This window comes from Brachyhypopomus gauderio, chromosome 3, assembly GCF_052324685.1.
Source record: "Brachyhypopomus gauderio isolate BG-103 chromosome 3, BGAUD_0.2, whole genome shotgun sequence".
NCBI classification, from domain to species: Eukaryota; Metazoa; Chordata; class Actinopteri; order Gymnotiformes; family Hypopomidae; genus Brachyhypopomus; species Brachyhypopomus gauderio.
In genome coordinates, this window is record NC_135213.1 from 21,940,371 (window position 1) to 21,966,957 (window position 26,587).

Here is a 26,587-nt window from a genome sequence, read left to right on the forward strand (position 1 = left end):
ACGTCTAATCTTCCATTTTTAGCTACAGACCCCCATCTCAGAAGCAAAATGCTGATGCCCACTGCTGCAAAACATAATCGAATTTAATCTTCAGCTTGAAGGCAAGGTACGACAGGGCCTCTAGGAAGCACTGAAGCCCTTAGAAAGCCATGACAAGAGGCGTTATCAGTCAGTCAGTGCGGCGAAGCCTTCTGTAGAATGCATCCAGATTACAGCAAGTCATAAAAGTGCTTGAAAGGTCTATATTAAGTTGTTTATTAAACAGCACAGTATACTTTTCACACAGTAAATTAAGAAGCTTATTAACACAGCCACATAAACTGTTAACTCTCAAAAGGATATGAACTGAAGGGTCCATCCCACTACAACCACACTGGCCACGAACCGTCCAGTTTCCCGATACCGAACACTGGATATTGTCCTTGTGCCCACCAGTATGATGTAAGGTGTAGGTGGGTGTAGGTGGTGTGTGTTGGCAGGGTGTGGGTGGGTGTAGGTGGTGTGTGTGGGTGTTAGTGGTGTGTGGGGGCGGGTGTAGGTGGTGTGTGTGGGCAGTGTGTGGGTGGGTGTAGGTGGTGTGTGTTGGCAGTGTGTGGGTGGGTGTAGGTGGTGTGTGTTGGCAGGGTGTGGGTGGTGTGTGTGGGTGTTAGTGGTGTTTGTGGGCAGGGTGTGGGTGGGTGGAGGTGGTGTGTGTGGGTGTTAGTGGTGTGTGGGGGCAGGGTGTGGGTGGGTGGAGGTGGTGAGTGTGTTAGTGGTGTGTGTGGGTGGTGTGTGTGGGTGTTAGTGGTGTGTGTGGGCGGTGTGTGGATGGGGTGTAGGTGGTGTGTGTGGGCGGTGTAGGTGGCCTCATCAGCCCGCCTCATTAGAGAGAGCCAGTGGGCAGCGGGCCTCTGAAGTTCGTCCTTCACCTGAGCGACGGCACAGAAGGAGCAGGCGTGTCGGACAGTCAGCTGCTGCTCCAAAGTTGCTGACACAGCTCCCTCACAACGAGTCTGAACCTCCTCTCAGAGTTAGACGGAGGAGGTGACGTTCGGGGGGGTGTTTTTGTTTGTTAGACAAACATAGTTAACAAACAAAAACAAGAACCTCCCTGTTCATCATCCTGGATTTAAAACCTGAACTTGAGTCTTCTCCGGCAGATCAGTGAGGCATGCTCTAAATCATCCGGGGCGGACACGCTCACCTCTTCCCCCTCCCCCTCCTACAGGAAGGCAGAACAGAGCCTGAATCACAAACACCGCGTCCGATATCCACCGAGTGCTAGGTCTCAACGGAGGGACCGTTATGCCATGGGCCTGCACCCACAGAGGTGTCGAAAGACCGATGGCACACGCGACAAAGAAGCGCAGGCGGTGCGGGACGGACGGGCCCGGCCAGGTGCTCCTCCCGCGGGGCGCGGAGGCAGAGACGGAGCCGGCAGCACCGGAGGCTCGGCGGGGGAGAGCGTGCAGATCCCTGTTTAACCTGCAGGTGATGATTAAAATGTTCATTAACACTGTTCATTAAGAGGTGATGGGGACGTGGTCCCCTGGACGGTGGGCCACCTGGACCCGCAGGCCTGCACTCTCACTTCCTCTCCTCCACACCCCCCCCTTCTGTTAAATTAAGAGCAGCCTCCCCCGCACTCACCGGGGGGGGGTGTCTATCTGGACGCGTAAGTCAAAGTAAACACAATAACCTGCAAGCACTCATCTGCACCTTTTAAGACAGTACAGAGGGGCCGGAACAAACCGGCCTCAGTCAGCAGGGGGCGACGTGGAGGGCGGGAAAATGAACGGCCGTGTAATGAATATGAAAGATGGAATTATTAACGCTCTTCCAGCTAGGCGGGTGAATAATGGTGCTCATTGATTCATTAAGCGTAGCTGACAGCAGCACACGAGCGCATAGTGTGTGTTTATTCAGTCGTACCTTGTGTCGTAATCCTTTCTGGGATGCGAGATTCATCATGCACGGATGCACAGAGCTCACAAATAAATGTAAAAAATCGATTTTTTTATTGGAAATGCGTAAATCTAGTTTAAAAAAAAAAAAAAAAAAAAGCACCCTCTTCTGATTAGAGGATATTTGCAGAGAGGGTGTCTATCGTGACACTACTAGATACACAGCAGTAACCACACTGGACAACAGCCACATACTATGGTTCATACTGGAGATCCTTAGTCACTACACACTACTGCTCTTACGTCTGAGGCTGGGAATAGTTTCTCTAGGGTTACATGCCAGTCCTCTTATGACCCAGATAATAAGATAATCCGATAACTCCACGGAGGACGAGGGCTGTTCCACCACTTGCCCTTGCGTTTTGCTCTTTTTAATAAAGGGAAATTTGATAAGTGCTTCTATACCATCTTTTATCTGGCAACTCTGCAGCGAAGCATTTAAAGGGTGGCAGACGTGATCTAAATAAACATCACGACGCGTCGGTACGGGTGATGGTCGGTACGGGTGACGGTTCCACTTTGAGCGCGTCGGGTCAAATCTCAGCTGAGGCGGCAGCTCACGTGCCTTCTTGAATTCGTAGCAGGAGCCCAGAAATGGGAATATAAATATACAAGCAAGCGCAAGCACTCCGACAGGGCATGATGGGAAAAGGCTCGTTCTGGGCACCTGTCCATCAAGCTGAAGTTTCCCCATCACCCTTTCAGGTGTGACTCAACATCAAGGTGGGGCTACAGCAGGGCACACCATTAGTGTGGCGACGTCTCGAGTGTCACGAGGGAAGGGGAGGGCTTTAAACACGGACACAAACACACACACACACACACACACACACACACACACACACACACACACACACACACACACACACACCCTCAGAGTGGCGCTGCACAGAAGAGGCAGTTCCTCTAGAACATTAGAGGAACGTAGTGGCTGATTACAAAAGGTTTGTGGCCATTTTCTGGCACTGCACATGACATCCAATTACGCAGATCTACTGAGGCACTACAAACCCTAAAGCTCCCTCAAGACCTTCAGCATGTGAAGTCCCACCACCAAAAGGCTGCCTTCAGCGTCATGTTTGTTTGGATTGTACGCCCGTAAGCACCTTCTCTTACAGTCACGTTTATGATCGACCGCCCCCTTGGAAACAATCTGTTAGTGAATGACATGCACATAATTGTAAGTTCATCTATTTCCGAGGGAACAATAAAACTGTGCGATATAGACTTTCCATGCGACAGCAGAGCACAAAGCCCACTTGCTACTGTCTGAAAGAGAAATGAAGCCCCCTACAGCACAAATTTCAGTAAAATAATCACGTCCATTTTAAAATACTTTAAACAGTGTTAAGTTATACATGGGCACAGAAATAATAAAGCCCTCTAAGCTCCATTTTCACAAACAGTAGTTTTATTATACAATTACTCTAGTGTGTCCCACCTATCAAGACCCCCAGAGCGGTCAGAGTCTCTGAGGATATTCCCTTCTCAGGTGACACTGATAACTACCTTCTCCTCCCAAAATGCAATTAGCGATTATTTTTCCCCCAAAATCTACCACATTAGGCTTATTTGGGTTGGATTCATCCCCAACACCTCACAGGATTTTCATCCTCTAAACTTTTATTAAAAGCCCCTAAGGCCACGCTAAAAAGCCAGCATCCTCAGAAACCAGGCTAATGAAAAAGGCATTTCTGCCTCTCACTTTGCGATGGGGAAAGACACAACGTGCAGCTCTGCAGCGGTTTGAGATGTCGGCCATTTTAAGTCTGGTGTGCAAACATGTGATGTGTGCGTGAGCGTGAAGGGCAGGACTCACGGTCCACGCTTTGGCTTCCTTCCCTCTTCAGCATCTGGACGGCACCCACGTACTTCTTCAGCTGGACCTTCAGGACCTCGTTTTCCCTGCAGGAAGGAGAGAGGGGGCGTGTCAGAGCCTGGGACGCCCACAGGTCCCGTGGGCTGGTGCGTCTGCTGCTTCAACAATTTGCGCGTCTTTTCGAGCTTCCAGTGAAGGCAGGCATGAGAGCATATGAACCCGGACACCTAGTTGGCTTGGATCGTTTTATTATTGAAATCGCAATCATAAACTTGCTTCGGATGGCTAGTATTTTTACTGGAACACACAAGTTTCAAAACACAGACAGATGTAAATGAAATTTCAATTTTCAAAAAAAATAAATAAACCCCACCTTTAAAGCACTTTAAAGTTACGCAGATCTGTGACACACCAGAACTCCCACGTCTAAAAGAATGACTGCACAATCCGAGCCGATGCAGTGTGCGGCCTGGGCTAATAATGAGCTGATTTTCAGGTGCTGTGAGTAACTTTTGGAAGGCTATTTCCCGAGCCGCGGGACATGTGTTCTTGCAATAAGCTGCACTGATTACCGCCGGTTCAGGAAAAATCAATCAGAATCAATCCAGCTCGAGACTGTGAAAAGCAACCTTCCCTATTCTTACACGCCACTGCCGTCGTCCCCTGATCACCCGACGCTTTGCGGACTTGGGCGGCCTGCCAGAGCGATTTGGGCGGAATCCTGAGTGCGCACAGGGCACCCGCGTCGTTAACGGGAGGCGGAGAGCTCGGCGCAATTCCGCAGTGATTTAATTAAAGCTAACGAGCGGCGACTCCTCTGTGGGCATCTCGTCGACGCCCAGGTGAGCAGCATCGATCACACCCGCCGTCTCCAGCCTCGGGATTCTCGCGCGCCGGAGAAATGATGATGGCTGCACGAGGACAGCAGTGCTGGTGTCTCCCTGAAGGGCGGCGATGGTGGGGGCTGGTGAAGAGCACGGCAATAAGGGAGAACACGTTTATCTAATGAGCCCAGCTTGGGCAGCCGCTGTAGATCATGGCTTACACGTATACACATGTCGTGCCCCCACACGGCCGACTGCAGTAATTAGGAGGTCTATACCTCCATGATCTATACTACAAACATACCAGTATTCAGTAGCCTGGGGGATGAAAAGCACTTGAATAATTGGGACTGATCTTTCATTCAAAGGAAAATTCTGACAGAAATATTTTTTCCTGCACTGCTCTGTGTCCATGGGATATGTTTAGTCCTCACATAATTGGAAGAATTATTAATGCTAGCAGAGCTAATATCTGCAGGAAATGAAAATGTGATTTTTTACATTTTCTTGCACTTTGGGTTTGGCACAGACAAAAGCACAATTCTCCAGCAGACACAGCGATTCTCGTTTCCACAACAACACTGGACCCACATCTACCATAAAAAAGGGATAAGAAAGGAATGGCTCCAGCCATGATGCGCCAGCCTCTCCCTGGGATCTCTGTGGAGCCTGCACACACACATCTGTGTCACAGCGCCACGAATTCCCAAAGCATTCTGGGTATTAGAGGTACCTCACAGTAAGGAAGTTCTGTCTGGGTTTTCACAGTACGTTCACAAAATTTTGCAACCATTGCAAACATATATGATGACATCGGGCGTGGCCATATGAAGTTCAGCCCTGCGTTTTCCCTTTAAGCCTTCAACCATCAGAACTGCAGTCTCTCGCTCAACGACGCGACGCGGTGATGGCGTGTTCTTCCTGGAGACAACCGTCATGCTTTCCCAGGAGTGCCGCCGGTCCCGGTTGCCTCTGGGGTAGCAGAGGCAGACCCATGCCTGCAGATACGGGTCGTGAGGGCGCTCCATGAGGTTCAAGGGGGCGGGGAGGACCAGCGTGCCTCTCCCCAACTTACCCCCAGCCCCACCCCCAAACCCCAGTCTAAATGGATTCCCCAACACCATTAGTGAAATTGGATCACAGAAAGGGACCAGAACAACAGGGACACTGTCGTGCAGCTGGAGGAGAGACAGCCATGGACAAGCAGTCGCCCGACACAAAGACCAACAAAGGTGAACAGCCTGGAGACCCACGTGAGACAGCGTGACGGAGGGCACACGTGCGTTAAAGAGGGGGATGTGTACAGAATGACTAGGCACGACAGGCGCAATCTGGCAACATCAGCACCTCTGGTGCTCTCGCTACCCCTGAACCTGCAAACGGAGAAAATGTCAAGTGCTGAATATTATGCAGGATCAGGCATGCAGGAGGGGCAGCGTTAATGTTAGTGAGCTACCGGTGCAGGCACTTGTGGGCATGGCAGAAGTAATGTTTGCTGGCGGGCCAGCACAACGTCCAATCGGATTAAATCCTCTCGTTGCTTCTAAAAGCCAATCAGAAACCAGAGACACAGCACATCCACAGCTTTGTTGTGACCGTGCAGGAACTTTGCAGATGAGGAAACAGACGTTTTCAGGGCGAGTCACCACACCAAAGCACTCACAACATTATTACTGTTCTTCCTAATGATGAGAATAAAATATCTATTTACAAAATTGTGATATGATGAATTATATAAATTATATAATTTCCATGCAGAATGGCACACTGACTCTATGATTCACGTTCAATACTCAATATAAATAATTTAAATCTGCTGTATTTACTTTGTAATCAGGAGATGTGTGTTTAGTGAGGTGATGCCTGTGGTCAAAATCGTGTTGTGAGAAACTGGGAACGCCTGCTTGAAGAGAGGAGAACACAGTGCTGTATATCCTGGGTTTCTATAGGAGCAGGTCCGAGGAGGCGGCAAACACTGTTTAAAGCCAGAATGGTTCCACACTACCGCATTTCACCCCCTGGCGCCACCTCCACTCACTCCACCCACCATGTCACAAGCACATTTATTTCAGTCCACCACATTAACAAATGGCGATAGATGTGTGAGCACCCTATGAAATTAGTAAAATGTGGTGTTAGGAGGCTTTTTACACCCCAGCACAGCTATGAAACTAGAGCCCAAAGTGGCATGGCACACGTACACCAAACAGAAGCCCCCATCAGCCCTCAGAGAACCACCCATCAGCCCCCAGAGAACCACCCATCTGCCCTCAGAGAACCACCCATCAGCCCTGAGAGAACCACCCATCAGCCCTGAGAGAACCACCCATCAGCCCTGAGAGAACCACCCATCAGCCCTCAGAGAACCACCCATCAGCCCTCAGAGAACCACCCATCAGCCCTCAGAGAACCACCCATCAGCCCTCAGAGAACCACCCATCAGCCCCCAGAGAACCACCCATCAGTCCTCAGAGAACCACCCATCAGCCCTCAGAGAACCACCCATCAGCCCTGAGAGAACCACCCATCAGCCCCCAGAGAACCACCCATCAGCCCTCAGAGAACCACCCATCAGCCCCCAGAGAACCACCCATCAGCCCTCAGAGAACCACCCATCAGCCCCCAGAGAACCACCCATCAGCCCTCAGAGAACCACCCATCAGCCCCCAGAGAACCACCCATCAGCCCCCAGAGAACCACCCATCAGCCCCCAGAGAACCACCCATCAGCCCTGAGAGAACCACCCATCAGCCCCCAGAGAACCACCCATCAGCCCCCAGAGAACCACCCATCAGCCCCCAGAGAACCACCCATCAGCCCCCAGAGAACCACCCATCAGCCCTGAGAGAACCACCCATCAGCCCTGAGAGAACCACCTATCTGCCCTCAGAGAACCACCCATCAGCCCTGAGAGAACCACCTATCTGCCCTCAGAGAACCACCCATCAGTCCTCAGAGAACCACCCATCAGTCCTCAGAGAACCACCCATCAGTCCTCAGAGAACCACCAAAGACACTGCATGTGGATATCTAATGTAAAACAAACACAAGCTAAATGCTGGGAGAAGTGAATGATGGGCAGCTCCATGAGGCGGGTGAAGGGCGGAGCAGGTGATGGGGCAGGTCAGGGGGCGGAGCAGGTGATGGAGCAGGTCAGGGGGCGGAGCAGGTGATGGAGCAGGTCAGGGGGCGGAGCAGGTGATGGGGCAGGTCAGGGGGCGGAGCAGGTGATGGAGCAGGTCAGAGGGCGGAGCAGGTAATGGGGCAGGTGCCACGCCAATCAGACTCTACATGCCCCCTCGCCTGCCTGTATGCCACGTCATCCCCCCATTAGGTGCCACTTAGCTGCAGGATGATCGGGGTTTCTCTAATAATAGTGCACAAGCGACGCCATGAACAGCCGCAGACCTGCGTTAAGACCGCCCATCTGCGTGTCTTCGCCCAGACCGCCTTCTTCACGTTGGCCGCCTTCCTGCACCTGGGCATCTCACGTCAGAGTGGGCGGGGCCCAGGCTGGCTGAGGAGGTGCGATTGCGTGAGAGCGCATGTGTGTTGGCCCGGCGCTGAGACCCACGTCCTGAGCTCCACCCACCGTGCTGGCCTGAATCAATGCGGCAACAGCTCGAAGGATCTCTCACCGAGATCTCTCACCGAGCGACAAGCTGAGCTCTGCCAGCCCTCTCCCTTATTTTTAGAGTGTATTGACTAGGAGAAGATCATGTTTGAGTCAGACACTTTGACTTCACTGCTCCCACTGCCTCCCGGAGCAAAGACGGAGACTGAAAAAGCCAAAAATAAAAGAGTGGCCTAAATCACCCCTGCTTGAGCAGGAAGCACGAAACTGCATGACAAGAGTTTCAAAGGAGGAAATAAAATGTAACTTTCTGATTTGGCCGATTTTGTCTTAGAGAATTCTAGAATCTTCCGAGCATTCTGGGCAGGTGGGGCGGCGAGCGTGGGGACGTGAGCGGCGAGATCAGAGAAGGAAGAGTGGCTACCTCCCGAGGGCGTGGACTCGGACGGTGTGTCTCTCCTCCAGCTCGGCCAGTTTGGTCCTCAGGCTGTCCACCTCCAGCCGCAGGCCGGCCGAGTGCTCCATCTCGCCGTCCAACAGACTGCGCAGAGACCTGCGGAGACGCACAGTTCAGCGATCAGGACACGGGGGGGAGGACAGAACAACAGGACTCTCCAGCAGCGGATCTGTCTCAAATGCGTGAGAATGATGTCACGTGTGTTCAAAAGTGTGAGTGCAGGTGGGGGTGGGACTCACGTGTTCTGCTCCGTGAGCTCATCTTTCCTGTTCATCATGGCCACAATGGCTTGCCGTAGCTCGACTGTTGGGAACAGAGCTATCTTAATAAGGCATCAAAATAAGAAGCAGCTCAAGCGTGCACGAGTCACGGAGCGACATAGGATTATGGAAACTATCTGCTTCTGAAAGAACAATAATAATAAGATTCAATATCTTGCTGAGATTTAGGGTCCCATGCAGACCTGTACTTTTGTCATTAATGAATACTGTTCCAGACTGCTGACATTTTCATTTATGTAGTACCACTGAACTAATAAAGGGAACTTTGTGGTGCTTAAAATACCAGCCAGACACTAATTTCTTTTAAGTGAAGGTGACAACAAAGAGGAATACACTTCTAACGACGCAGCGAGACTTACACTGCTGATTTCAGTTAAACAACCAACTACCTCCATACAAAGAAGGGGAGATGGAGGACTTCTGAGAGTGTGCTTTTATCCAGGAGCCTATTGTGACAGTTCTAGCAGCAAAAAAAATAAAAATAAAAAACTCTAAACTAAAAATACCAGTGGGAAGTAACGCCCAACTAATCATGGTCCCCGTAATGATGCAAGAACGCAATAATACAAATGAATGACAGTCAACAATGAAGAAACAGACATTTGTATCCAGCGTGCAGGCGGGGAGGAAGTACAGAAGCAGGGCAGGGCACACAGAGGACGTCCACGCAAGAGGCACCGGCCCCGCCACAGGGAGGAGGTGGTGCGCTTCAACACCTCCACCGCTAACCTGCCTCTCCCATTTGCAGGAGAAAAAGACCCAACACTCCCACCAGCTTAGCGTCATTAAAGCCAGCTCAGAAGGATCTGTGGATGCAATTATCTACATCAAAATGGCTGCCCCCCCTCCACACGCAGGGGGCTGGAAAACCGTGCAAGATCTCAGCAAGAGAAACCCTTAAAATGTCTGGATTATTTCTGAGGGAGGTGAAGGTCTTGTCAGTGAGCACTGAAGTCAATATCGATCGATTGTTCTCTACCTGGGAAAACCAAACCATAACGCACACTAGAAGCCCGAAGGGTTCCAACACAGCCGCTGTTTACTGTACCCATGTAGAACAAAAATCAATAAGACCGAATTAACTCTTATAGTGTCCATTTGAGTCCAACTCTGCATGGTTCAAACTGAACTCACTGAACAGATTTTGTACCAAAAAAAAGAAGAAAAGAGAAATTGTGAGAATTTGTTTCAGAAATTGTGCAACAACAAAAGAATGAAACACATTTTAAATTAATTTTGATTATGTGTACGTGAAATGACAGCTTCTGCAGGCAAGGTCTGAGAGAGAGAGAGAGAGAGAGAGAGAGAGAGAGAGAGAGAGAGAAAAGTGTATGTGTGTGTGTTTGTGTGTGTGTGTGTGGGTGGTACAAGGGGAGGATCCGCCTGAGGAGTCCGGCAGATGAGGCCGCCTCCTCCCCGGAGCCTCCATCTGGAGGTGAAGCACACCCTGGTGACTAGTCCACACCTCACACACACACACGCGCGCGCGCAGGACAAGCGTGCACGCATGCACACACACACACACACACACACACACACACTCACGTGCCCACACAAAATTTATGAGTAATCGGAATGGCAGAATGCACACACAAAGATACATGTACTGACACACCCGCAGACAACCTCAAGGTGATATTTTGGTATTTTATTCCCTTTGTTTTATTAATAGCTTGCCAAATTAATAAATAGAGGGCTGTTATGTAATTCTAGAATTTTTTGTTTGGGGGGAAATCCATAAAGATGACATTTTAATTCCTACTGTGTCCAGAGTGGGACAGGGCAGGACAGAGCGGGACATGAGCAGGACTCAAATAGTGACTCTCAAGGTGGCACGCCTTCTTTTCTTTAATAATACGCCACATTCGCTGCCCACGGAGCACAGAAATATCAGGTCAAGTGTTACATTTCCTCTCTGCTTTTGTGCGCACAGATACATTTCAGAGCTGTGTCACGCTCCAGTATGGCACGCACACTTTTCCCATCTACCATCTTTCTATCTGAAAGCCAAAGGAATGGGCTGTGCTGCCGCGAGCTCTGTCTCAGCGTGGCGTCTCTACACACCACAGGACGCTTGAGCTGAGCCACGTCTGCCACTGAGCCAACAGTGCCCTCTTCTGGAGAACGGTCTCTGCACTAGACGCTACGGGAAATAGCAACAGGAAGGAGACCAAGAGCTCCTTTTTATGTTTAAAGAAATATTACTTTCTGATTCTGTCCTGGTTAAAGCATCTCCGTGCGTTCACAGATAGGAACCATGTCACCGTACACAGCCAAAACAGCATGGGCGACTGAACACGCGTGAGCCTGTGGCCATGTGGGAGTGGCATCTTGGAGGATCAAACCCAGTTAAAGAACTCTCTCTGCCATAGCTGCCTAAACTATCTGTGGATCCATCTAGAGGACTTCTGAACAACTACTAAGTATTTTTCCCTTGATGGTAAAGTCAAGGCAAGAGCACAGAACCCTTCTTTTAATATACATGTTGACAAGTTACACCAAAGAGCTCTGTGCTATTCTAGACTCATTTGGGCTCTCTCAGCATGTGGTTGGGAGTACACACTGTCATGGTCACACTCTGGATATGGTTATTTCAAAAGATCATTACTGCGTGGTCTATGAAAAGAAAACCCGGAATGTCAATTCTAAGAAGAGGTTTATCAATGACAGAACAGCACAAGCAAAATGAGCACGGCACCATATGAATCATCAGGATCTGTTGATTATTTGTTGAACAATTTCAACTCAAAAATTGTTAGTGTTATGGATGAAATTGCTCCACTCAAAGCTAAAACTATTTCAGGTAAACAGAGAACACCAGGGAGAAACGCTACTGCAGGAAGGCTGAACGCAGATGGCATAAAACAGGGGTGCTCATTACGTGAAGGAAGTGTCGGTCGATCGCGAAGGAACGTGCATAGATCTCGTCACATAAAATAGTAGTAGATGAATCGCACATCTGCAGTGACGGTTGTATTTGGATTGACATTCACGGTAGCCAATCTGCAATCCACTCAACAAATTACGTTCGCCACCCCCCCGCTCAACAAATAATGTTCGCTCCCCCCCCCCCCCCCTCAACAAATTACGTTCGCCGCCACCCCGGTAGATCTTTCTGACTTGGTCATCTTATAAGTAGCTCGCAAGCCGAAAACTTGTGGGCACCCCTGGCATAAAACAAAACTTCAGATTCACAAAGAAATATATAAAGATATGCTGCATGCTTACAGTATAATTATATGTAAAGCAAGACAAACCTTTTAGTCCAACATTTTCAACAATAACATTAACAATAGCAAATTACTCTTCTCATTGGTTGACAAATTAACTAATGTGCACACACAAATGGTCCCTGAACTAATATCAACCCAACATTGTAATGAGTTTACCGTACTTCTTTCTTTAACAAGAAGATATTAGTCTGTGTCTGCTCACAAATCAGGCTGTGATTTGTCCATCACCACATAAAATGATCATGGAAATGCCACAATTTAGTGCTGTTAACAATGAATTCTTAATTGAGACAGTGAGGGACCTTAAATCATCTACGTGCAGCCTCGACCCTCTACCTACTACCTTCCTAGGAAGAATGTGTTTTACTCAATAGCAGATAACACACTTCACATAGTAAACACTTCACTCTTATGGGGTGTTTTTACTAATGCACTGAAAACTGAAGTGGTGACGCCTCTGTTAAATAAGAAAAACTTGGGGGCAACTGTGGTGAGTAATTACAGGCCCATCTCAAATCTACCATTTAATGGGGAAATAATTGAGAAAATCGTCTTCAAGCAACTCTGATTTTCTATCTGCAAGTGGCTGTTTAGACAAATTTCAGTCAGGTTTTTGACCTGCTCACAGTACTAAAACTGCTCTAATTAACGTAATTAATGACATTCATCTGAACACTAATTCAGGTAAGCCGTCTGTTCTAGTACTGCTTGACCTTAGTGCAGCCTTTGATACTGTAGACCATGACATTCTTATAAATAGACTAGAGAAGTGGGTTGGTCTCTCAGGAACAGTCCTAAAATGGTTCAGTTCTTACCTGCAAGGCAGGAATTATTTTGTTGAAATTGAAAATAAGATTTCTGAAAGAGTGCAAGACTTGGTGTTCCACAAGGTTCGATTCTTGGGCCATTCTTATGTAATTTATACATGCCTCCACTTCTGCGACAGATCATACTAGACTCTGGGCTGTCGTACCATAGCTATGCAGACGACACTCAGATCTACTTAGCCCTTTCACCAGACAACTACAGTCCCTGTAACTCTCTCTGTAAGTGCCTTGAGCACATCACTAAATGGATGGATCAAAACGTTCTACAGTTGAGTAAAGATAAAACAGAGATTATTATATTTGGTAATAGCAATGAAAGGCATAAACTAGCTGCCTACTTAGACTCTAAAACGCTACACTCTAAAGAGCTAGTTCTTAACCTAGGCGAATTAATAGATTCTGATGTTTTAGCAGTCACATGAAATCAGTAACTAAGTCAGCCTTTTATCATCTTAAGAATATCAATAATATCACAGATTTCTTGACAAAAGCAGATATTGAGAAACTCATTCATGCTTTCGTCTCTAAAAGGGGACTGTTTGTAGCTGTTTGATTGTCTCCTAATAGAAAGACAATCAAACAGCTACAGCTGATTCAAAATGCAGCTGCTAGAGTTCTCACTAGGAGTAAAAGAGGTGATCACATCACCCCCATTCTTAAGTTCTTACACTGGCTACCAGTAAAAAAAAATGTTTTAATGTAAATTGTCAATTGTGATTTTTCACCGCAATCGAAATTTGTCCTCCGCTTTTTACCCATCTGTGCAGTTAGAACACACACACACACACACACACACACACACACACACACACACACACACACACACACACACACACACACACACACACTCTAGTTATTACTAGGGGGCTGTGGATCACACGTGCCCAGAGCGGTGGGCAGCCATAGCCCGGCGCCCAGGGAGCAGTTGGGGTTAGGTGCCTTGCTCAAGGCCACCTCAGTCATGGCCTCAGGTCTGGGAATCGAACCCACGCCCCTCCAGTCACAAGACCAGTTGCCTACCACCAGGCCATGATTGCCCACAGTCAACACAGTACAATACAGGATAGACTTCAAAGTGTCTATACAAACTGGTCTATAAATTACTTAATGGTGTAGGACCAGTGTATCTATCCAACAGGCTGCAGAGCCATGAGCCAGGCAGAAATCTTAGGTCACGGGGAACTAATCAGTTAGTCGTGTCAAAGGTAAGAACTAAGCAAGGAGAGGCAGTATTTAGCTATTATGCTGTTTCTAAATGGAACCAGCTGTTGGAAGATACTAGCAGAGCTCCAACGATGTTTTTAAATTCAAGATATTAAAGATATTTATCTTTTATTTATTCTTATTTATTTTCTGTGTTTCCAGTTTTATGATTTTATATTATCTTTTCAAATTCTTTTATCTTAATCTTATCTTTTAATTATTTTATCTTTTATCTGAATATTATCATTTTAATTCCTATTTAATTTCATTATTTTATTCATTTTAATTTCTACTTTCATTCCTTTAAAATCTTGTTTTTAATTTTATGTATTCCATTTTGTGGGCAATGACCTTCCCAAGGTGATAGACCTCGGGTCGTAATAAGCTTCTTCTTTTCTTGTGTAAAACACTTTTAATTGCCTGTGTGTATGAAAAGTGCTGTATAAATAAACCTGCCTTGCCTTCTGCCTCCACCGGCACATGCAGAGAAACAAGGCCAAAGGTATGTGGACACCCCTGCTATTTCAGCTGTTTGTGCCACATCCACTGCAGGTGTGTAAAGTCAGGCACACAGCCATGCAAACTCAGTACTGGCAGCAGAATGATGAGGCACAGTCAGGAGATGCCCAACTTTGCCACGTCAGTTAGTTAAAGTTCTGTTCCTCTAGCTGTGCCCCGGGCAGCTGAGTGCGCTATAACTGTAACACAGATCAGCAGCAACACAGACGGGAAGCGCGAGAACACGGCGGGACGCAGAGCGGGACGGTGCGCCGTTGAAGCACGGGGCGCAAGTGCGTCGTCCGTCCCGTTACATCTCGCTGCAGAGATCCAAGCGGCTCGTGGGGACAGCGTCGGCGCCACGACTGCACGTCTGGGGCCCTCACCAAGTGGATCACCGTGGCTAAGCAGACACACGCACGCCTAAAGATCGCAGCGCATGATGCTAAGCATCAGCTAGAGTAGGTTAGAGCAGGCCACTGGAGCACGGAATGGCAGGACCGTGTTATCTATAGCGACAAATCACACTTCACCATCTGCCGTTCTGATTGGCCGAGCCGGGTTTGGCAGAGTCCATGAGAGCGCCAGCTTCCGGCCTGCGGACAGTAAGGGCTGGTGGTGTAGGGATCATGGTGTGGGGCTGTTCTGCAGGGTTTGTGCTAGGTCTGCTGGTTGCACTGATGGACAATGTTAATGTTACAGCGTTGCTGCATACATTTTACACAACTTTACCCTCCCGACATTGTGACAAGGTGGTTTCCTGTCCCTAAAGACGTGACTGTGTGTGGTGGAACTCCGGTAGCCTGCACTGAGATCAGGTAACAGGTGTGACTGAACACACATGGCTGAAATGCTGGCCGAGCTTTAAAACCCAACACACGGTGAGGTGCTTCAGGGTCTCTGAAGGCTTCCTGAGGTGGTGTAAAGTAAGCTGAAGGCAGGGAGGTCTCCAAGAGGGTCTTTACAACTTTTAAAACAGAATACTTATTTCGTTCAATAAGATGTCATATGGTAATTCAATATTATTCTCTTTTCCAAATAACATTACTTTTGCTTTGCTTTTACAAAACCTTTTAATAAATGCAAGAGAGAATATTAGTAATAGCATTAGTAGGAAAATGCATTTAGCAGCCATGAGGAAACAAACAGCTCAAGGTTTGCTATTTGTTTCTAAACTCACTTTGCCCACTAATACACTAGGTCCTATAAAAATTATAAGACCTACATTATCTCCAACGGAAGCCTGGCTTATTAAAGTAATACATAAACCTTTCCCAATTATTAGACCATTAGACTATCGCTGGTATAATAACAGTAATTAACTATAAATAGGATTTAAATGTTCATAAAAATAAAATCCTTTTATTATGAGACTAAATGTTTAGAGCTATTACTTAGAAAGTAAGCTAGAAAGTTACTTAGAAAGTCCCAAGACATGTCAACACAACATGGAGGCAAGTAATACGTTAGTTCCTTAAAACAGTTTATTTACTTCTAAGGTAATATAATTGTTAAAGTTTATTATAAAAAATAAAAATATTTAACATCAATTACTGTTTAAAACGCTTTCAGCCAACAGACAGCCTGTTCATCTATTTATTTAAATATGGGACGAGAGTCAGCTTTATCGCCAGACTGGACACAAACACGAAGTAGTGTAGCATGGCATGTCTACAGGAAGCAGTGGTGATGTATTATAATTAATCAAAGAAAACAGATTCAAGGCTACAAAGTCTAACACAACTGCATTAGTATTAGTGTTCATGAGTAATGTAAATTAGCTGAAAGATGCCAGGAGCAGTTTTTGGAAGTAATGAAGGCAATTAAGTAATGAACTTCAATGAGACAGCCTGATTCTAAAAAGGAAATGAGCTATAATGCTTTGCTACTCGTATAAGTTTTATGGGCTGTCTGCGGTGTCCCCAGCAAACTAGTTCCTGACAGTGCACAGCCTGATCTCTGGCTGAGGAGGAGGGCCACGTGCTCCTCTGCAGTGTGATGCCAGCCAACGGGAGGCAGTATGGTCATGTGTACACAAGTGTATGCCTTCAGCAACACTCACACTTGTAGGTCTGTAGCAAAGCAAGGGGTACGTATTGAGGGAAGGCCGGGTAAACATGCCCTAAGAAAGTTATTACTGCACATCGCACCACACAAATCCATCCTAACACTACAGTGAAGGTATCTGGAACTCACCCACGGTCATGGAGTCGGGCAGGCCAGCAGTGACCAGCATACTGGACACAGACGCATCCTGGGTTGGAGCGCTGGGCTCCATGCTGAGGTGGAGAGAAAGAGAAAGAAAAACCACGTCTCAGGGAGAGTCTAGCTGCCTGGAGCTTACCTCAGCTCCGCAAGACGTGCCACGATACGCACGACCCAGAAGAACGCTTACCCGAACCGGTCTTGATCTTGCAGGTTCTCAGGATCCACAGGTGGCCTGGAGGCCTCGGTTGGGCCGCGCAATCCCTGCATCTCTACAGAGCTCGCAACTGAAAGGCACACGCTACACACCTCAGTGCTGCTGATACGAGTGTTACTTGAACTGGCTGCAAGTACCTCAAATGGTGTTAGCATGACTTAAAAAAGGCCCAAAGCCACACACCTCAATGCTGTTGTGCACAACAACTTCACAAACAATGGCACACAAATCCCAATAATATTCGTGCTGGATTTACATAGACAATGGAAATGCAGATCGTGCCTCACAAGGACACTGTGATGGATCCAAACAGTCAGAATTGGACTGACCAGACGGCGGTGAGGGAGTGAGGATGGGCAGACAGGCCACGCTGCCCTGGGAGACGCACTCAGACGTGGTGACGGGGATGAACGCATCCGAGCTGTCATTGTCAGTCTCGGTAATGATCTGTCTAGGACTCCATGTCGACACACTGGACAAGCTCCCGACAACAACACTGAAGGAGAGAAAAAACAACCCTGGAACTCGTTTGTCTGCTCTGAAAACACAAATATATATATCCATCTACATACACACACACACTTCTCACATTTCTGCAAATATTTTATATCTTTTCATGGGGGACTTGGATATAACTCAAGAGTAGTGAGTGCACAGCTTGTATAGCAGTGTAGATTTACTGCCTTCTGAAAATAAATCAACACACAGCCATTAGTGTCCAAATAGCTGGTGACAAAAGTGAGTACATCTCACAGTGGACTTGTGCAATTGTGCAGTTGTCTCTCCCTGGTGTCATGTTACTCGTTAGACTTACAAATCTCTCATACTGACCACTGGAAATTCAACATGACACCTCATGGCAAAGAAGTATCTGAGGATGTGAGAAATAGAATTGTTGCTCTCCAGAAAGATGTCTTAGGCTAGAAGATTGCCAACAGCGAGTGTTGCAGAGGCTGAAGAAGCTGCAGATCGGTCAGTGCCCAGAGCACACGCCACACACTGCAGCAACACGGCCCACATGGCCATCGACTCAGAAGGAAGCCTCTTCTGAACCTCATGCACAAGAAACAGACAGGCAGTCCAAGCACGATCCACTGGGCCACACGACAGGTTTCCAACATGATGACGACCCCAAACCGCCTTGCTGAGAAAGCCGAAGATAACTGACAGGTTAGCCAAGCATGTCTCCAGACCTACACCCATCTGACCACACATGGAGCATCCTCAAGTGGAAGATGGAGGAGGTCAAGGTGTCCAACATCCACCAGCTCCGTGAGGAGTGGAAGAAGACTCCAGTAGCAACCTGTGCAGGTGAACTCCATGCCCAAAAGTGTTATGGCAGTGCTGGATAATAACGATGGTCACACAAAATACTCACTCTACGGGTACAATTTGGACCTCACTGTGAGGTGTACTCACTTTTGTTGCCAGCAATTTGGACACTTATGGCTGTGTTGAGTTATTTTCAGAAGGCAGTAAATCTATACTGCTATACAAGCTGTGCACGTACTCTAAATTATATCCAAGTTTCATTTCTATAGTGTCGTCACTTGCAGTGTCCTGCACCCCAACCTCCGACATAATGGATAAACGAGAACTCACTGTTCTCCACTCCCAGGCTCCTCCCGAGGCTCTTGCCGGCATTTTCCGTAAAAATCCTCATCGTCCTCTTCGTCGTTGTCGACGCTCTTCGTGTCAGGGAAGAGGCCGTTCTGCGGTGGCGTTTCAGCCCAGCTCACGATCCCGTGCTCAGATTCGGCCAGACCGTTGTGAGCGAGGGGCGACCCCACATGCTCCATGACCTCCGACCCCTCGTGAGGTGCCACGCTTTTCCTGGCAGCCCCGCCCACCCTGTCAGCGCCCTCCTCCTCGTACTCCGCCCCCACGTCCAGGTCGTCGTCGAATGAGATAATGTTGGTGATCTTCTTCTTGCGTCGCCGCTCCTTCCTCAAACCTGGATCTGGAGAGCGCAACAGAAACCGGGAGGCGTTACGCGCTTAAGCCACCAAGCCGTCGTTCGGACACCAAAAATGTTCAGGCAAAACGTTCAGGTCCCCTCACAGTCATTTTACAACAAGCAGCACAAAAATAGGAGCCCCCATCACATGGAGCTAAAATAAAAGATCTCTCGGCGCACGTGTAGGAAGCTCAGTCGCTCCAGAGTGCTGTGTCGCCCCGGCCTACCTGCGACAGTGACGTGGGTCAGCACAGGAAGCGGGTCGGAAGGGCAGTCCGGTCGCAGGGTGAAGCCGGGCACACCTCCCGTGGCCGTGCCGATCTCACGCAGCAGCGTGCTGACGCCCTGGGCCGACTCCTTCCACAGGCTGCTCATGCCCTGCGTGGAGCCCTTCAGCAGATGTGACACAGATGGACCGGCGCGCACCTGCCCGTTCAGGTCAGCGTTGTCGATGTTGATGGCGAACAAAATGGAGTTGAGTCCTGCTCGGGGTTCAGAAAAAAGCACACATTCGCGTGGGCACTGATCAAAGACCCAATTGATAAAAAGATCCTTATAGTTTTACAGTTTTCAAATGTTATTTTCCACAAGCTGAATAAAAAATAATAAATGGTTGGAAAAGTAAAACAACGACTTCTAGCAATTTGGTTCAGATATGAGTGGATTTCCAAAGTGAAAAGTAGAGGTGCAAAGCTCAGTGTGAACGAGACCACTGACCTGCAGCCATGATGGGCAGCATGCTGGCTCTCTCCTCATCCAGGATAAACGCCCACTCTTCATAGAAGGCACTGAAACACACATACTGCTTCACCTTGCATGCAAGCAATGTGCAGTCTTCTCAGTTACTTGCTTGGATGAAGTTATTCTCCCAGAACTGTGGGGGGTTAGGTTGGGACGGCAGCTGGGTTAGGGCGGTGCGGGGCATGGCCTGGGTTAGGTTGGAGAGAGGCGGGGCGGAGCAGGTAGTACCTGGGGGGGGGGGGGGGGGGGGGGGGGGTAGAGCGGAGCTGGGGCAGGTCGTAGCTGAGGCAGGGCGGGGCGTACCTGAGGCGGGGCAGGGCATACCTGAGGCGGGGCCGGTCAGCCAGCAACATGTGCAGAGAGCGCTCCAGGGAGTGCTCATTGAGGGCACAGCGTAGCCACGCCCGCCCGCGGCCAAGCTCAGAGGAGATATTGCACAGCGAGTAAAAGCGCTGCAACTCATGCCGGTTCAGGTGCTCCTTCACGTAGCACCAGAAGGTGAGCTCTAAAACACACACACACACACACACACACACACACACAGCAGAGAAAGTGTTCTGTCATACACTATAACACCACGTTCACTGGCGCATCTGTTAATGTAGCCGTTTTTGAGACTTTTCTGAATTAGTCACAAATCATAACATCTAATTTTATAAAAATGACTCGTGTCTGAGATCAGAAACATCAGTAGTTTATGAGGACCTGAGACAAACAGGCAGGAATTTTCTGTTCCTCATTCTGTAAGTTGCATGAATATCTCAGATCTCAGAGTAGGCGGTCATTTGGGGTAACATTCCAATTACTCACACAATCCACAAGACTGGTGTGATTTATTCATGTTTAAACAAAAAATTAGCAAAATGGTCCTACGAGACGTAGTGGCTTTCGGTTTCAGTGGCGGGATAACTGAATGAAAAGTGGGGGCCCCACCGTCACACATGTGAACACAGGAGCCCAAGACTCTGATAAAGTCTCTTTAACAGCAAAGCAAGAGAACAGCTTCACAACAGGCAGCAGTAAAAGAACAGAGAAGGTCAGATTGATCATTACCCCAACACCTTTCCAAAATTATCTCAGTATAGCTCCAAAACACGTCACTCTTGTAACCCTGTTATGGTTCTTAACATCTATTCTTGGTGATCATAATAAAAAGGCCATGTTACCAGTTGAACTTACAGCAAATAAAATCAAAGAAAAAGTAAAGCCGACCATCGCCAGCTCAACTGCAAAAACGCATGCAAAACAAAATATCCAGAAACATGACACTAACACCAACACTCAGCATCCCGCTAACAACACTGAGTTACAACCAAACAAGCATGTCAAATGTTCCTAACGCTATACTCCTGACTTTCACCTCACTGTAAACCACTGTGCATTGATAAGTGGTATCGTTCTTAGTCCTGCTGTTGCTTTTTAAAAACTAAACCACAGCAGGTGCTGGGAGGGAACCTCAGAGACAGCCCGTTTCTCCTTTCTGCCCGTTTTCACAGCTCTCGTTGCATAACCATCTGGTTTCAGATGGCCTCTGCACACCTGCAATCCCTCACTGGGCCTTCTGAAGCATCTGTTTCCTCCCTGCAGGTACTGCAGGTACCCTTTGTCACTAAAGAGACTCTTTGTCTCCCAGGAATAGAAAGAAAGACACAAATAATGCCAGCAGTGCATTTAACGAACTTCTGTGAAAACAAAGTGTCTTCGAGGGCTTGGTTCTTGGGAGGAGGGCAGTGCTTATAAGGGCCACTTCTTCACAAGGCAAGCCCTCACTAACCATGAGAGGAGGGCCCGCGATGCTTAGCTATTGAATGGGATGAGCGCAGCCATGTTACCTGCTTCTGTCTTGCTAGTGAAGCCTGCTGCGTGCTTGATGGCGGCAGCTGTGAGCGCGAGGCCCCGGCTCTTGCGCAGGCCGTGCTGAAGCACAGCCTCGAACTGGGCACACAGGCATATAACTCTGTGGAAACACACACATACACACGTCAGCCAACTGTCACAGGAACAGAAGCGTCATAACAAGAGTACACAGCAGAATCCAAGTGAAGGTCATGATTAGTGAGTAAACACTAACATCTCAGTTATAGATTTATATATTTATATTAAATATGTTACATTCAACAAATACACAGATATTTCACAACTGAAAGTAAGTCCTCATAAAAGAGAATTTCCATCTGACCTGCTATCAGAGTCTGAAGCTATCTCCTTCCTTCCACCAAAGCGGATTTGGCACTGAACAATTATTAAAACAAAAACATCACCTTTCAGGATTTGAATAAGATGATCCAATAACCATTATAGTTTAAGGCTTAACTATTTTTTTTCCATTGTGTTTACTGACATTCTCGCCACATGCAGGCAGGACATAACTGAAAATAATTTATAATTTCAAATATTTTAAGTGGATTATGTTAGAAACAATTCAAGTCATTTTGTACCTGTTTAACTGCATCCAGCAGTCTCTCTAAAAGGTGCTGTCTTTTCACATCATTTTGCTGTGTGCCTGGAAGGTACAAGGTTCACATCTCGTACTCATTTACTACTAATCTGTTAACTCCATTGTGCAGAGATCTATGGTGAATTTCAGAACCACATCTTCTGTGTACATGTCAAGAAATAAGGTCTTTCCATACTGATAATCAACTGAAGATAGCAAATGTTGTATTATTTTTAATAATGTATAAACAATACATTACATGTGTCATACACACAACTTTCACATTTCTGACCAAACCACAAATTTTAACATGTAATTTGAACATTTTGGGCAGATACTCAAATCTGGACCTCAAAACCAAATCCAGTCCTGGATTTTGTAATCCGTTGTGGTTTATTAAATGATTAATGGAACTGGTTTGACACTTTGCCATAACACCTGATTCCTAGATCCAGAGAGTTGTAAATCTTTAGGACCTAGACCTTGAGCACTGTGATTTAGATACCTCTGGTTTTTGTTGTTCTTAAATTTAACAAAATCTAGACATGTTCACGTTATACATCGCCAAAAACAGTGTTTCATTTTGAGATATTAAACACAAATCTGACTACACAAGTACATGTACTTCAAGTACGCTCTGTTTACAAATGTACATTCATTCAGCAATCCATAATTTACATATGAAAGTTAATGTTCTGATTAAACGTTAGCTAGCTAGCAAGAAAAAACAAACGCAATGCAAACGTGGATTTAGTGAAGTGGAAATAAAGACTCAAGACTAAAAGTGAAAGTAGATGCACTCTGAACTTAACTCTGTCCACAATCATTTACATGTGGGTTTAAAGGGTTTACATGTAAAGGGTTTAAGCATAATTCTGTTTCATAGCAGATAAAACATCGAGTCCCAAACTGGGTAATCGTAGGTGTAACTATGGAACCATAAATCTAAGAGGTTTAAAGCAAAACTTTGAGCATTAGTCAGCTGCCCTAGCTAGCTCGGCTAACTCGTACGCTACTGAGTGTGCAGTGTTGCGGATGTGGTGGCATAGCCGAGATAGCTGTTTTAACTATGACAAAAATTGCCCAGAACTAGAAATGGTGCCAACTCTAACAAAAAGTACCACAAAAGTGGCGTTTCTCTAAAAAATCTCTCATATTTGCAACTCACCGTTCATTCTGTCAATCCAAAAAATATTAAGTTGACTCCTTTACTATACGGCATGAATAGAGGGGATCTTCTTTAAATGAGCTATAGCAGCTGTCCCGGACAGTGTCCAGACGGGTTTATTTTACAGGACAACTTCACATTTTGAATGATGGAGGAGACACTGTGGTCGCTGCGACTCCAGTCAAGAGGACGCAGGAGGTGGAGGGACTCGGTCGGCTAGCGCGGCGATGAGATGACAACGAAGGCCTGCTCAGACAGCCCACACCTCTCTCTCTCTTTTTACGTGTGCGGAGACAGTGTGCAGCAAAGTCATCCTCAATAGTCAACTTAAAGACTGTCCCTCCGTGTCTTTCCAGAGGACATCTTGCGCCAGCATGGGGAAGAGAGCTAGCGACCTGGCTACAACTCCAACTGGAACGCGCTTCGTCAGTCACCTGATGCAGCACTTTTGTCATATGACCGTTTCGGTTATTTATTTATTTATTTGTTTGTCGACAAGTAATTATATTTCATTCATATCTATATCTAAACTTATTTTAAATAGGGTTCATATTTAAAAATACATATGTAGTATGTTGTGTTGACTGGTGAAGAGATTACTTGAATTTTAAACGTCTAGCTGATATGCGTTCCCCTGCAATATTAGCGGTTAGCAAATACTGTTCCATTTTTTTATGAGCATATCCTTAATAACGTTATCGTGTATCTGGAAAATTATTGTTTTGTAAAATGAATGATCTCAGACAGTAAAAAAGAACTTCGGCACGGAGCTCTATCTCCTCGTTTATTGTAAGTCGAATGTTTCACACATAATACTAGAAAATACTATTTATCATCTTTTTCAGCAAGATATACTTGGATCACAGTCACTTCAGTTCCGGAGTGCCTAACCAGCTTTCTTGTAGCTCAGTTCCTAACCATTACAAATCACACTTGACCCAGATATTCCATCTTCAAACGCTGAGTATGGTGTAACAGAACAGGGCAGGACGGATCTCCAGCAGCAGGGTCTGGTACTGCAGAACAGCAGTCCATGCGCTCAGTCAAATATTAAACGTCTATGCCCAAAACGGCTCAATAAAACATACAGCAAATAGGTATTTGGTAGTTTGTTGCTTATTGATTGGCTAACACTTTTTGATTATTAAAAGATGTAGTCCTTCTTCATGTTTTAAGGAAATCCAAATATTGTCAGTCTAGTATATCGTTAGTCTACGAAGTCCTGTGTATATAGGTTTCCAGATGCACAATGTGATGTCCTCCATGTAACAAGTGCTACAAATTGAATGTTTGCACCGTCTTCGTTGTGACCAACACAGTGGCACCTTCCTCTGTAGAGGGGAGTGGAAGGGTGGAGTTGTAGAGACACATTGCCCCCTCTATGTCCAGAGATCCACTGTCACCCACATCTGCAGCATCAGATTGCTCAGTCGATTTAGAAGATCTTTCGCATGCACACGTCTCTTTATCTTGAGATGCTATTAAGGGATAATAAATGGATTTTTATCTCCACAAATCAGTTGTTTCATAGGATTTGGCTAATGCAAATGTATTTAGGAGGATAATTATTTGTACATTTTTATAAGTGCAATTTATAAGTGTTAAAATTGTCTTTAACAATTGTTATATTGTTGTTATATTGTTATATTGCCCATATTTAAGACAACATTTACAACACAGTAAAATACTATACCTTTGGCTATTAGCATAATTTTGCAGGCCTTTTGGCGTATGACCTGCAGAATTAGAGTCAGTACAATGCAAGTGACAAAGGTCAACGACAGAACTATGAGGATAATGCGGACACTGTGGTTCTGTGCACCTTCATCGCCTGATGCTGTGGAAAACACAAAGCAATGAAAACCTTCTGAGGTAGTTCATTTTATGATTTTAGTTCTGTATTTTATTTTATTGCAAAAATTAATTCCAACCTAGGAACATTATTTCAACCAAACACGTTACGCTTCCTTTTTTGCCAAAAATCACTCTTACCCAGTCCAATGACATACTCACTAGATTGTTAAGACTTGTATCAAGTGCATATGAAAGAATTTTTAACAATACTTACATGAGGAAATCCTACAATATGTTGCACAAACGGTGGGAGGAGAGTTGCATCTAAGGGAGCAATGCTGGCAGCTCTCAAGAAGCCCATCATAGTAAAAGTCCTGAGCACATTTACTCTCAATCACTGGAGTTACGTAAAGTACAAACCCTAAGCAGAGGATCATCTTTCATTAAGGGCTTTGTGTCTACCCAGTCAGAGGAAGGGCAGCATTTATATTGGTAATATGTAAATAACTACAGAGATTGGGGAAGTCCCTTCATAGTTGCACAAAGTCATACTTCAAGAGATGGGTTAGTCATGTGACCATTCATAATAGAAACCAGTCCCTTTTCTTAATCACTCTCACTATAATTCAAGATGAAATATTTTACTCCTAGTTACTTCACATTATGTAAATCTACAAAATCACTTCTTTACTCTGACTCCTCTTTTCTCTGACTCATTTTTTCTGATAAATACATGTAAATAAAGCCGTCTTGTTATAGTGTAAAAAGACGCATGTTGTACTTGTAGTACTGATATTAAAAGAGATCTTAATTCCAAGTGCACTGACAGTCAAGACATTCATATTCAATGTTCTATTTTAAGTATTTGCTTAGATGTACTGAAAAAGTGCAGGAATAAAGACAAAGTCAAATGTAAAGGACAGAGGCACTACACAAAGCTGTGTGCGCAGTGGATACAAACATTTTTGTATAAAAAAGTAATCATTTTACATAGATGTATTTAAAAAATAATCATATAAATATACAGCATCAAAACACAGATAAACACAGAAAAAAAATCCACAGTATGTCCAACATATTCTAGTGAAGCACTTTCTTGACCGTGCCCTGGTGCAAGTTCTGTTTTTTATAACCCTGTGGGAAAAAAGGTTGTGTTACAACCAATCAATATTCCTCACAGTGCAAAGTCTGCAACAACTGTTGTAAAAGATAAGTTTGATTTGATTCTCTCAGCCAGCCAACTCCAACCACTCTGTAGAGCATAGGCAATAATTAACAAGCTGCAAATGTACGATGACAAACAAATGGTGTTATTTCAGCAATTAATAGTTTCTAATTAATGTCTCAGTGGATTGTGGACGTTACCTGAAACTTATACTGAAAACGGCTCTCTGCTGAAGCTGTTGGAT

General features: G+C 46.1%; 2 protein-coding genes across 3 annotated transcripts in view; both read right to left on the bottom strand.

Annotated features, from left to right (window-relative positions):
- The window catches only part of snx29 (sorting nexin 29), a 71,982-nt gene extending 48,153 nt beyond the window's left edge, over positions 1 to 23,829 (bottom strand). Inside the window, exons 1-14 of one of the 2 annotated variants that reach the window (XR_013130075.1) lie at positions 23,385 to 23,829; positions 22,218 to 22,282; positions 21,959 to 22,011; positions 21,612 to 21,736; positions 20,104 to 20,284; positions 19,756 to 19,826; positions 19,266 to 19,520; positions 18,684 to 19,041; positions 17,411 to 17,577; positions 17,055 to 17,151; positions 16,856 to 16,938; positions 8,857 to 8,920; positions 8,585 to 8,713; positions 3,763 to 3,848 (exon numbers count right to left, since the gene is read on the bottom strand). Coding sequence is in view for 1 of the 2 variants with exons in the window: in XM_077000332.1 (XP_076856447.1) it covers positions 3,763 to 3,848; positions 8,585 to 8,713; positions 8,857 to 8,920; positions 16,856 to 16,938; positions 17,055 to 17,151; positions 17,411 to 17,577; positions 18,684 to 19,041; positions 19,266 to 19,520; positions 19,756 to 19,826; positions 20,104 to 20,284; positions 21,612 to 21,736; positions 21,959 to 22,011; positions 22,218 to 22,282; positions 23,385 to 23,391 (1,741 nt within the window). In the remaining variant the exon portion in view is untranslated. The remainder of the gene's footprint in view (positions 1 to 3,762; positions 3,849 to 8,584; positions 8,714 to 8,856; positions 8,921 to 16,855; positions 16,939 to 17,054; positions 17,152 to 17,410; positions 17,578 to 18,683; positions 19,042 to 19,265; positions 19,521 to 19,755; positions 19,827 to 20,103; positions 20,285 to 21,611; positions 21,737 to 21,958; positions 22,012 to 22,217; positions 22,283 to 23,384) is intronic. The other variant, XM_077000332.1, reaches the window with a different exon arrangement.
- Positions 23,830 to 24,155: 326 nt separating this feature from the next.
- tnfrsf17 (TNF receptor superfamily member 17) lies at positions 24,156 to 25,753 on the bottom strand. Its single transcript, XM_076998595.1, has 3 exons — positions 25,453 to 25,753; positions 25,078 to 25,221; positions 24,156 to 24,862 (listed from the first exon to the last, which is right to left on the bottom strand). The coding sequence occupies exons 1-3, from the start codon at positions 25,613 to 25,615 to the stop codon at positions 24,660 to 24,662; spliced, it is 510 nt and encodes a 169-aa protein (XP_076854710.1). The 5' UTR covers positions 25,616 to 25,753; the 3' UTR covers positions 24,156 to 24,659.
- Between the last annotated feature and the right edge of the window lie 834 nt (positions 25,754 to 26,587).

Excerpts from the sequence above, each read along its gene's own strand:
- tnfrsf17 (XM_076998595.1), bottom strand. The coding sequence starts at position 25,615 with ATGATCCTCTGCTTAGGGTTTGTACTTTACGTAACTCCAGTGATTGAG. Across the intron at positions 25,222-25,452 it reads ATATTGTAGGATTTCCTCAT|CATCAGGCGATGAAGGTGCA; the intron begins GTAAGTATTGTT and ends TGTTTTCCACAG. Across the intron at positions 24,863-25,077 it reads AATTATGCTAATAGCCAAAG|CATCTCAAGATAAAGAGACG; the intron begins GTATAGTATTTT and ends ATCCCTTAATAG.